The 12,370-nt window shown below is 37.3% G+C and overlaps 1 protein-coding gene across 1 annotated transcript in view; it reads left to right on the top strand.

Annotated features, from left to right (window-relative positions):
* The window catches only part of urb1 (URB1 ribosome biogenesis homolog), a 45,705-nt gene that overhangs the window by 31,395 nt on the left and 1,940 nt on the right, over positions 1-12,370 (top strand). The window contains 9 exon segments of the mRNA XM_046876440.1: positions 248-416; positions 2,176-2,284; positions 5,354-5,514; positions 5,596-5,707; positions 5,809-5,915; positions 6,038-6,181; positions 9,587-9,696; positions 9,820-10,014; positions 10,848-11,083. Coding sequence (XP_046732396.1) covers positions 248-416; positions 2,176-2,284; positions 5,354-5,514; positions 5,596-5,707; positions 5,809-5,915; positions 6,038-6,181; positions 9,587-9,696; positions 9,820-10,014; positions 10,848-11,083 — 1,343 coding nt within the window.

Below are 12,370 nucleotides of genomic sequence, written 5' to 3'. Positions count from 1 at the left end.
ATGAACAAATGCATGCTGTCACTCACTTCACTGAAGCAATAAACTAAAGCCAGGTTGAAACACTTTCTTAACATTAAGTTAAGAAACAGAAGCTTTTTTTATGGCAATGCTGGGGCCTTTTTTCTTCTGATCAATAACCCAGTGCCTACATCACTGAGCTACCACTGCTCCAAATGTATTTAAAATTGACTTTGTAAATGGCACAAGCAATAGTCTTCCCAAATATTTTTTTCTTGTTTATGTTTAGGTACTTGCTATGGGGTCATGCAGCAGTGGAGTACCACAAAGCACGGAAGAGCCTGGGTCCATCACTTTGGCAGCAGCTTAACTCTGAGTCGCTTTTGGACCAACTTATTGAAGACAGGATGTTAAATACTATTACACACTTTCCACTAAATAAGTGTCTTGTCCCACAGGTACCGCACTAACACCAACACCTTATTCCACTTAAAACAGAATGGGGAAAAAAAAAAAATACTTAACTATCTATAACACTTGTATGACACACTTAAAACAAACAAATGCCTTGATACTTGTAATACAGTGGTACCTCGTCATACGAGTTTAATTTGTTCCGTAACCTTGCTTGTATGTCAAATTGCTCGTATTTCAAAGCAAATTTCCCCATTGAAATTAATTGAAATGCCATTAATCCGTTGGTAGAGGCGATAAGTGGAGGCGGTACCACTGTACTTGCAATGCAAAAAGTCATGGTTATCAATATTTAAACCTGTCGAATCTCGATTCTATGTCTATCAGAAGCCCCTATTTGTGTTACTTAAATATTTGCACACCCCATTGAATTATGACACAAATTACACATTTCTTTTTTGTACCACTAAGGACCAGAAAAAAGAATACAGTGATGGCTACTTTTAACATATTTTATCTACAGTGCATCAGGGAAGCATGGAGCAGCCTTATTCCAAACTGGATCAAATTCATTATTTTTCTACAACTAATACCCCATAATTACAACATGGAAGAAGTTTGTTTAAAATCTTTACAAATGTATTAAAAACCAAAATAAAATGTACGTATTCACAGCGTTTGACAATACACAAAATGTACCTGGATTCTGTTTCCACTTATCATCCTTGAGATGTTTACTTGTGGTAAATTCAGTTGATTGGACATGATTTTTAAAGGCACACACCTGTCTTTATGAGGTCCCACAGTTAACAGTGCATGTCAGAGCACAAACCAAGCCATGAAGTCCATGGAATTTTCTGTAGACCTCCAAAACAGGATTGCATAGATCTGGGGAACGGTGCAGAAGGATTCTGCAGCATTGAAGGTCCCAATGAGCACAGTGGCCTCCATCATCCGTAAATGGAATAAGTTTGGAACCACCAGGACTCTTCCTAGAGCGGGCCGCCCGCCAAACTGAGTGATCGGGGAGAAGGGCCTTAGTCAGTGAGGTGACTAAGAACCAAGAAGTCACTCTGAAAGAGCTCCAGCGTTTCTCTGTGAAGAGAGGAGAACCTTCCAGAACAACAACCATCTCTGCGGACGACTCTGTGAATGTCCTTGAGTGGCCCAGCCAGAGCCCAGACTTGAACCCGATTGAACATCTCTGGAGAGATCTGAAAATGGCTGTGCACCGACGCTCCCCATCTAACCTGATTGAGCTTAAAAGGCTCTGCAAAGAAGAATGGAAGAACCTGCCCAAAAAATAGGTGCCCAGCTTGTAGCATCTTACTCAAAAGACTTGAGGCTGCAATTGGTGCAAAAGGTGCTTCAACAAAGTGTTGAGCAAAGGCTGTGAATACTTATGTACATGTGAAATTTATTTATTTATTTTTATAAATTTGCAAAGATTTTAAACAAACTTCTTTCACTTTGTCATTAATGAAGTATAATGAAGTATTGTTTATAGAATTTAAAGGAAGTAATTAATTGAATCCATTTTGGAATAAGGCTGAACATTACAAAATGTGGAAAAAGTGAAGCGCTGTGAATAATTTCCCGATGCACTGTAACTGTAAAGTTACAGCATTTTTTAAACAGCTCTAAATTAATGTTGAAGAGTTTGTACCAAGGTTTTATATATTTGCCATGAATTATTTATAGTGAAATTTTATTTCAAATATTATAGTAATTCTTTAAAAGAAACAATCAGTAGGTGTACAATTATTGTTAGTTGGATGTTTAATTTTTATTTGTGTTAATAAGGAGAATGAAGATTTGGATTCTACAGACGAGAAAGAAGGCTCACCAGATCCGATGTGTCTTTACGATCCTGCTTTCCTTATACCCTTGTTCAGCTACATTGTCCGCCCAGGTAATCAACTGAACACCAACATAATCTTCTTTCAGCTGCTTCTGTTAGGGTTTGCCACAGCAGATCATCAGTCTCCATACCATTCTGTCCTCTACATCTGCCTCTTTTAAACCAACTACCTGTATGTCGTCCCTCACTACATCCATAAACATCCTCCTTGGCCTCCTCTACCTACGTACCCCATGTCCCTGATCGGCACATGACCAAACCATTTCAGTTGCACCTTTGACCTTGTCATCAAAACGTCCTAATCTAATAAACTAATTTCTAATCTTGTCCATCCTCGTCACTCCCAATGAAAACCTCAACATCTTCAGCTCTGCTACCTCCAGCTCCACCTCCTGTCTTTTAGTCACTGAAACTGTCTCTAAACAGCACAACATAGCAGGTCTCACCACAGTCCTATTATCTTCCCCTTTCACTCTTGCAGATACCCTTTTATCACTCTTCTCCACCCTCTCTAACCTGTCTGCCCTCTTTTCTTTACTTCTTTACTTCTCTACTTCTCCATTACTTTACACTGTTGACCCCAGGTAACTAAACTCATAACCACCATACATTCCAAAATTATTTTAAAGCAATGTGTTTGAATCCCCTCCACTGTGGCTGAGAGCGATTGGAACCAAATTTGACATGTTCTTTGGGTCTTCAGGAATGGCATACCCACTTCCTTGTTAGTTAGAACAACTTTAGCTAATTATGGGCATGTGTGCATATATATGGAATAATGTATAAGAGGGGCAGGTATAATATTTGGTATGCTGCCCAGTGATTCAGAGCAGCCCATAAAAAAAACTTAAACATTTTGTTCGTCTGTAGACTAGTTGGGATTTTCTGCCATTTGAAAAGTACATTTGGATGCTTGTAGGTAGAACCGCCATTGAGACTACACAGACAAAATAATTTTTCTTTTTTTCAGCTCAATTGTTGAAAATACTATATATATATATATATATATATATATATATATATATATATATATATATATATATATATATATATATATATACACACACACACAGGCGATCAAAATTAGTGAACAATTTATTAACAATTAAACAATTCTGAAATAATGTCATCTTCACTGCTCAACAGTTGAAGGAGTTTTTGTCCTGTCTAACCATGCTACCAAAACACCTTTTCCACAAATTAACTGAGGCATTTAAAAAAAAAAATTATTTTGCAGAAAACACACTGATCAAAATTAGAGAACACTTTCAGATTCCTCCCAGTTATTGGTGCTAATCTGGTGCTAATTTCCTTGATTATTTGTCAACCCCTATTTAACTGGCAGCCTAACTTCCAGTTTCACTGACTCTGCAAGATGGTGGATCGTTCTATGACCCTATTAGCCATAGCAAGACAAGTTGGTTGTTCCAAATCTGTGATTTCAAGAATATTGAATCTTTACAACATCACAAACTCATTCAAGTCCGCCAAGAAGGCTGGTCGTCCACGGAAGACAAATACAAGAGAGGACAGGATACTGCGGAGGATCTCAATGGGCAATCGTTTCCACACTGCAGCTGGAATCGCTCACCAGTTCAACGCTGAACAGGGTAAGGATCTGTTTCGTCATACAGTGTCTCGACGTTTAAGAGCATTTGGACTGAAAGCCCACTCTGCAGTGACCAAACCTCTCATTAGCAGAAAGAATCAAAAGGCTAGACTAAGCTTTGCTGAGGAGCATGTTGTGTGGACAGAGGAGAACTGGTCCAAAGTTCACTTCAGTGATGAAAGCAAGTTTAATTTATTTGGGTCCGATGGGAAACATTATGTTTGGCGACAAACTGGAGAAAGACTAAACCCAAAGTGTGTAAAGAAGTCAGTGAAAAGTGAAGGAGGAAGTGTCATGGTTTGGGGCATGTTTTCTGCAGCAGGAGTTGGGCCTCTTATACAGCTACATGGCAGAGTGAATGCAAATGTTTTTAGAACCTTCTTCAACAACATATGGTTCCTTCCCTGCGCTCATCACCCAATCAGCCCACAGTGTTCATGCAGGACAATGCTCCATGTCACACAGCAAAACAGGTAAAGCAGTTCCTTGAAACTGAAAACATTGAAATAATGACATGGCCTGCCCAGAGTCCTGAACTCAACCCAATAAAGAACCTCTGGAAAATTCCTGGTGGGTCAAAGTTATGGCCAAGAAACCCACTACAGTCACCGAACTGTGGAGGAGACTGGAAGAAGAGTGGACCAAAATCACACCAGAGCAGTGTGAGAGACTAGTGCTGTCCTGTGGCCGCAGATGTGCTGAAGTCATTCAGAGCAGAGGCCTGTACACTTCCTACTAATTGCTGACTGTTGTAACCTTCAGAACATTTTGTTGTAATCTTTTTCCATGCTACAGTCATTGTTGTTCTCTAATTTTGATCTAATTTTGATTTTTTTTTTGTAAATACCTTAGTTATTTTGTGGAAAAGGTGTTCTGGTAGCATGGTATAGACAGGACAAAAACTCCTTCAACTGTTGAGCAGTGAAGAAAACATTATTTCAGAATTGTTCAATTGTTTATAAATTGTTCTCTAATTTTGATCGCCTGTGTGTAAGTGTGTGTGTGTGTGTGTGTGTGTGTGTGTGTGTGTGTGTGTGTGTGTGTGTGTGTGTGTGTGTGTGTGTATATATATATATATATATATATATATATATATATATATAATCTCTATACACATATATACACATGTATGTGTGTGTGTATGTATGTGTATGTGTGTGTATGATTATTAAACCCTAGCCATATTTTGAGTTGATTTATGTGAATTGTTTTTGCGATTCTACTGTAAAAGTGACTGTAAAGTAAGTCTTCTGTGCAACCTCAAAATGTTTTGCTTTTTCCAATCTAATTACTGCTTTCTTTTTATGTCATATGTTATATATTTTTTTTCTTGGTTATATTTAGGTTAATGTGCAATTTTTCAATGTTGTACAGTATTATATATTTTAATATTTTGTATGTATTCTAGCTATAATTTGTTCTACAAAAACAATCGATACAAGTTAACATCCCAAACACAGTGGTCTTTGTTCTGTTTATCATTTTTCTGTTCATGTCATCTTTCCTCACAGAGGCTTTGTTAGATTGTCGAACGTTTGTATGCAGACATGCTCTGGGCCTTACAGTAGTGGCCCTAAGCAGCTATGATCACAAAATGAGAGCTGCAGCGTACCATGTCCTGGGTTCCTTTTACCAGCATTTGGAATCAGGTCATTTCAAAGAGAAAAAACAGGTATCCAGCTCAGCCCCAAACAGTTACTTGATTAAATTATTAGAGCTGATTGCTAAGCACATTGTTGTCTCCTTCCCCCAGCTAATTTATTTATTGGATACAATCAGGAATGCGATTCAAAAGCAGAATCTCAGAGTTTCTTTCATGCATGCTGTCTACATTGCAAAGGTGGCACAGCAGATTTTAAGACCAGGTGTGTATTATTTCTGGATCTTTTATTTGTTTACATACAGAAATTGTTCTATTATATTTTCATTTAATTGCTTAAGCTCAAAACTGTCTGCTTACTTACAGAGGAGCACATGTACCTGGTGATCAGTAAGTTTCTTTTGGGAAGCCAGTATGTAGATCTCAAAAGGGTTCCAGACTTCTTCAGACTTTTCTACAGCTTTGATTTAGAAGTAAGGCCTTGCCTTTTCGATTAATATTGTTTCATAGTTTATTTTTGCCATTGTTAACGTATATAAATTATCAAAGAATTATTGTTTCATTTAGTCTTTTTGTCCTTTATTGTTTACCTCAGCATAAACTGGAGAGGGATTGGCTCTTAAAGGTGCTGGAAATGGGTATGAGAGATGGGCTCTGCTATGAGCTGTGTGAACAACAGAGCATCTTCCATACACTTCTGGGATTCAGTAGCAGCCCACTCTGTGACCAGTCTGTCCAGGTACAAATTCCAATTATTCCCTGGTTTTTAATACAGCATACTTTCAAAAACTATAAATATGTTGTGTTTTCTGGATCATGAGCGTGTGCTTCAGTTTGTAATAGGGATGTAAGAAAATATCATACGAGTATTGCGATATTTAGTTTGGAGATACTGTTTTGATTCTCAAAAACGCAATATCGATATGAAAAAAAAAATCATATAAGATTCATGGCAATTGTTTTGTTTAAGTTTATATCCCAAAAGTTAGACAGACAGCAGTCTTTATATCTTAGAACTTACCGTTGTTACCTTTAATAGCCCTCTACCTGTTTTCTGGGGCACTGCTGTAAAACGATTATGGGTATAACATTTGCCGGAAGTAATAGCAGCGCTGACTGACTTCAGCCGACAGCAATACGTTTTGTTTATGTGCGTTTTTTTTTTTTTTTTTTTTTTTAAACGAGAATATCTTAAAATGTCATTAAGATTCGCAGGAACAACGTGCTGTTCGTGGTTGCACTTTATGGCTGCGTTAACATGGACAAGCGCCAGAGAGGCGCACACTTATAAACAGACAAAGCCTAATTTGTAGCTTAACGAACAGTGCTATACAGTATCTCACAAAAATTAATACACCCCTCACATTTCAGCAGCCATTTTAGTATATCTTCTCATGGGATAATACTATAAAAATAAAACTTGGATATTTGACTCATAACTCAACATACAGCAATTATTGTAAAAATAACTGCCAACAAAAGTGAGTACACTAAGTGAACACATCAAAACTGCATCCAAAGTGTCAATATTTTGTGTGAGCACCAGTGTTATCTAACACTGCCTTAATCCTTCTGGGCATGAAATTCACCAGAGCTGCACAGGTTGTTGAAGGGATCCTCTTCCACCTTCCTCTTAAGGATGCCCCACAAGTACTCAATAGGGGTTCAGGTCTGGAGACATACTTAGCCACTCCATTACCTTTACCATCAGTAAGGTTTGTTATGTTGACCATAATTCTACTGCCACCATTCTTGACTATAGGCAAGACAGCCATACATGCTGGACACCATGCGAGCCAAACAAGTTTATCTTACATTCAAGTTTTATTTTCTATAGTATTGTCCTTTTAGAAGATATACTAAAATTATTGCTGAAATGTAAGGGGTGTACTCACTTTGTGAGATACTGTATATGCCTGAGAGTGTATGTCATCCCTGACTGAAGAGTAAGAAATACTATTATTTCTTCAATAAATGTAGAGAATGCCTCCCTAGGAATGTAGCTTTTAGATGTAAAACACTAAGTTAGTTGTCAGATCATGCTTCTGCTAATACCATAGCTAATGGTAATACAAATAGTATAATACAATCATCAATCCCACTTTATATTAGGTGTCTTTTACAAATATGTGCATATGTTAAATTTTTTGTTTTTAAATTGCATTGCAATTGCAAAAGTTGTATTACACAGCCCACAAGTAATCAATTGACTAATATGCAATAAAGCTACAGTGCATTTCTGATGCTCATACACATGGATGCTAATGGCTTTTGACCTGCAACTAAGCATCTTCATACACAGTAGGCTGCAGACTGACATTTTTGTATCATAAAGACCGTTAATATTTGTCTATTTGCTTTACATGCATTTTTTGGCCAATTTTACTGTTTTGGACTAAATGCCAACCGCTATGTTTGGCAAAAAGCAAACACCGCACACCACCCAAAGTACACCATAGCTATTGAAAAGCATGCTGGTGGCAGCAATTTGTTGTGTGTGTTTCACTTCAGCGGGGACTGAAATAAAATTTTTTATACCAAACATTATTTGCCTCAGTGCTTCGTTTAGTCCATTTAATTACATATGGAGCATTGTGTAATTACATATGGAGCATTGTGTTTCCCCACGGACCATTATTACTGACGCAGCACCCACTAAACTCTGGATAGCTCTGGACAGGTAAACACAGAAGATGCTGCAGAATTAATAAAATGGAGGACTGGGGAGAAAACAGCGTGGGGCAAGGAGAAGACTCCTATTGAAGGCCATTTCGGCCGCATTAAAAAAAAAGTTGGCCTAATTAAAATTTTATAAAAATTTTTTTTTTTTACTTTTTTTCTCGCAATTTTTTTCAGCAAATCGGGCAGAGTCACCCCCTCAGTAGTGTCTGAAAGCTTTGAAATAGGCTACAACCAATAGAATCGCATGGTATTAAACTTAATCTCAGACGCATGGAGAGATCTCTGTCTAACAATCAGCTCTGAAAGAGACAGAACAAGAAAGATGAAGCAGAGGAGCCTTGTTCATACGCCTACAGCTTCAAACTTCAGGCAGGCTAACATGGTTGCTTGTGGATTTTTACGAAAAATAGTCAGAATTGCACGAAAAAAGGTGGAATTAGGCAATTTTTTTTATGTGGTGGAAACAGGCTTTGTATTATTCAGGCCAAAAAAAAAGACAAAATTTCCAAAGTTTAGGATCATTTCAAACTAAAACATAAGGAAAACACTACAGTGCATTTACTTTTTTTTTTTAATGTATTTATTTTATTTTTAAGATTTATCAGAAATGTGTATTTTATTTATATATTTGAATTTTTTTTTCTCATTTTCCTCGTTATTAAGCAGGTTCTTGAAAAAATACATAATATACATGGTTTATGTGAAACATAACCTGTGGTTTTTATTATTTATTTATTTTTTTATTTTTTAAACATCCATAAAAATGAATGTTATGTAAATAACCGGAACATCCTCCTTATCCCCAACCAACCCAAAGTATCCCACAAAAAAAAAAAAAAAAATGAAGGTATACAACAAAGAAAATCATTGGATTCCAGTTTTTGTAAAATAAGTTTTTTACAAATGTAGAAAAGACATTAGGTCCTTTAACCAAGAAAAATTAGCAGGAGGGCATGAGGATTTCCAATAAAGCAGTATTTGTTTTCTGGCTACCAGTGAGGCAAAAGCAATAATATCAACATGCCGCTTATTATATAAACTATCAACAGGCGATACTCAAAAAAATTGCAATTAGCGGGCAGGGTTGATATTTCAAAGCTTTCAGACACTATTGAGGGGGTGACTCTGCCCGAGTTGCTGAAAAAAATTGCGAGAAAAAAAGTAAAAAAAAAAATACAATTTTTAATTAGGACAACTTTTGTGCAGTTCATATTAAATGCACAAAATGTGTTTTCACAGATATTCTTGTATGCAATTTCAGCAATCAAATTTAATTTTTTCTAATTGGAAAACAATTACTTGTTCATTTTAAGAAACCTGTCTTATTTTCTCTTTTAAATTTAGTATTGCTCTTTATAAAAAAAAAAAGTACTACTTATCGTTGGAATAATCAGTAGAATACTAGATTATTAAAATAATCGATAGCTACAGCCCTAGTTGTATTAAACTGACTTTCTTGCAGATTCAGATTGTGAATGTACTTTGCAAGACTGCTCAACTTCCCAAAGCATCTCATGACTTCAGCAAGACTCATGGAATTTTAACATGGATATTACAATTGACAAAAAGGGAGTGAGTATGACTTCTGACATTTTCCCTATTTAAATAATTAAATGTTTTTTCCTGGTTTCAGTTCATATGCAAATTTATATTTAAAAATTGACTAACTATAATCTGTCTTTTTGTTTCTATCAGAAATGTTGACAGAAGGATGCCTACAATTTTAATAGGACTGCTCTATAATCTATGGTTCTCTCTCCTTGGCAAGACAAGTAGGGTGCAATGGAGCAATAGTGCAGATATGCAACTAAAGAGTTTGGGCAAATGTCTTCCATTTTCACTTGTCAATGACTTCCTATGTGCTCTGCTGTCAGTCATTAGATACCTCAGGTAAGTACACTCTAGCCCTCAACAAAAAGTTGCCTACTTAAACAAAACAACACAACAACAAACCCTGGTATAATTATTAAGAATGAATTAGGTGGAGGTAAAAAGAGAGAGAAAAAAAAATAAAAGGTCATGAATTAATGCCCTACGTACAAATATTGTACAATATTCAGGTATTTTAATTGGGTTGTTATGCACGTTGCTTCCAGAGGCAGATTTTAGAACTGACCAAGGTCCGATTTTGTTTGTTTGACACTCTATGGCTCTGTTCTGTGAGTTTGTGTGGTCTATCACTTCACAATAGAGCTAGGCCTAGACACTTTGACATTTGTGGCACATCATGAACAGGGCAGAAATTCTGAAAAATATTTTATAGTAATAATAGTAATATAATAGTCTTATTGCATTGGTTGCATCTTAGTGTCACGTTAAACATCACAGAGCTCTTCTGAATGAGCCATTCTACTGTTAGTGTTTGTCTTTGTATGGCTGTATTCAAATGACTAGATGAAGTAAAATTACAGCTGTACATGGAAGTGTTTTGGTAGCCCAGGCTCTCAGATCAAAACCATACACCACCAAACGCCAGCAGTCACAAGATAGAGGTACCGTTCCTAGAGTCTGCTTAAAACGTCCTTCGTACTAAATTTCTAAAAATGTTCTCCAACATTTCAGTTCCTTTTGGACATCCCATCCCTATCTTTTCTAGATCACGTTTAAGATCTTGAATCACATTTTTCATTTAAAAAAGGATCAAGATTTTGTAGTTGTGATATGTATAGAATTTTATAATTATTCATTTCAAATGAGAGCTCTATAATTTTTTTTTTATTTAGAACTGAAGTGGAACCATCTGACATGGAAAGCTTTCTGCAAATTCTTCATTCAGTGTTGAAGCATCATGGCACTGCACTGAATAGTAACAAGGATACAAACTGGCTGCATCCCCAGACACTGTCCTGTACAGCTGCGGTCAACCTGCTTTACTGCTGGGGAAAACTGGCCTCTGATACCAAACTACTTTGTTGCCTTCATGACCTATTCAAATTGCAGAACATCAAAATACTGCATGGTAAGTGTAAATCATACACCTTTGGATGTATTTAATTTTACAGTTAGGCACGACTTCAAATATCCAAATGTATGTATGGTGTGTGGTCTTATTTAGCTCTCACTGGTGCAGTGGAAAACCTTTTTTTTTTTCCTCCATTGTTACAGCCTTTGTATTAAAAACAAGGTCACATGTTTCTGATGATCAGACATTATCAATTCTATAATTGCTTTCCACTTTATTTAATCCCTCACATGCAAAGAATATCTACAGTGTGTGCAAAAAAGTTTTGACATGCAAAGAAAAATCTGTCTGCATATAAGATGCTTTTTTATCACCTCTCTCTACTCACATTACTGTATTTTTGCTATCGATAAAATCTATCTTAATTTTGATCTTAAACATCTTACGTGGCCTTTTGGAGGTGCTACTAATTCATTGCATTTTACAACATGCTTTTTGACCATTTAACCCTGCACAATGATATTACCGTATTTTCCGGACTATAAGCCGCTACTTTTTCCCACGCTTTGAACCCCGCGGTTTAAACAACGAAGTGGCTAATTTATGAATTTTTCCTGGGTTTTTTCCGGTTTCACAAGCTTCAAGCCAAAAAACTGAACATCATAACATTAGGCCAAACGGGTTAAAGTGAACCAATTAAACTTTTTATATTAAATCAGATGCACTCCCACTGAATTGGGGCAGTGATGAAGTCTCTGACCAGTCTCTTGAAGCACTTAATCACTACTGAGGTCAGAGCTACAGGGCGGTAGTCGTTAAGGCCGTTGGGCTGGGGTTTCTTCGGGACGGAAACAATGGTGTACTGTTTGAAACATGAGGGAACAACAGACTGTTCCAGTGAGAGGTTGAATATCTCAGTGAACACCAGTGCTAGCTGGTCAGCGCAGGCTTTCAGAACCCGACCTGGGATGCCTTTTGGTCCTGCTGCCTTCCAGGTATTCACCCTCTTGAATGCCCTCCTCATGTCATGCTCCGAGATGGTGAACGTGTTTACCTCTCCGGCTCTCTCGGCGTGCGTGCTGGTTGTGCCGCTTATTGTTTTTAGTCCCTGCCACAGGCTCCTATAGCCACCATGTTAAAACTGTGACTCTAGTTTCCTCTCGTAGCGCCGCTTTTGCATCCTTCACCGCTCTGCAAAAACTGAAAAAAAAAAAACGCCTTGTACTCCTCCATGTCCCCGGTGGCGAGCCCCGTGTTGTAGGCAGCGGAGCGGGATCTCAGAGCGTCGCGGATGGTTTTGTCCACCCACGGCTTCTGGTTGGGAAACGTTCTGATAGTGTTTTT

Source organism: Silurus meridionalis, chromosome 20 (assembly GCF_014805685.1).
Source record: "Silurus meridionalis isolate SWU-2019-XX chromosome 20, ASM1480568v1, whole genome shotgun sequence".
In the NCBI taxonomy this organism is placed as follows: Eukaryota; Metazoa; Chordata; class Actinopteri; order Siluriformes; family Siluridae; genus Silurus; species Silurus meridionalis.
Note: the sequence above shows the minus strand (reverse complement) of the source record. Positions and strands in the feature narration are given on the sequence as shown.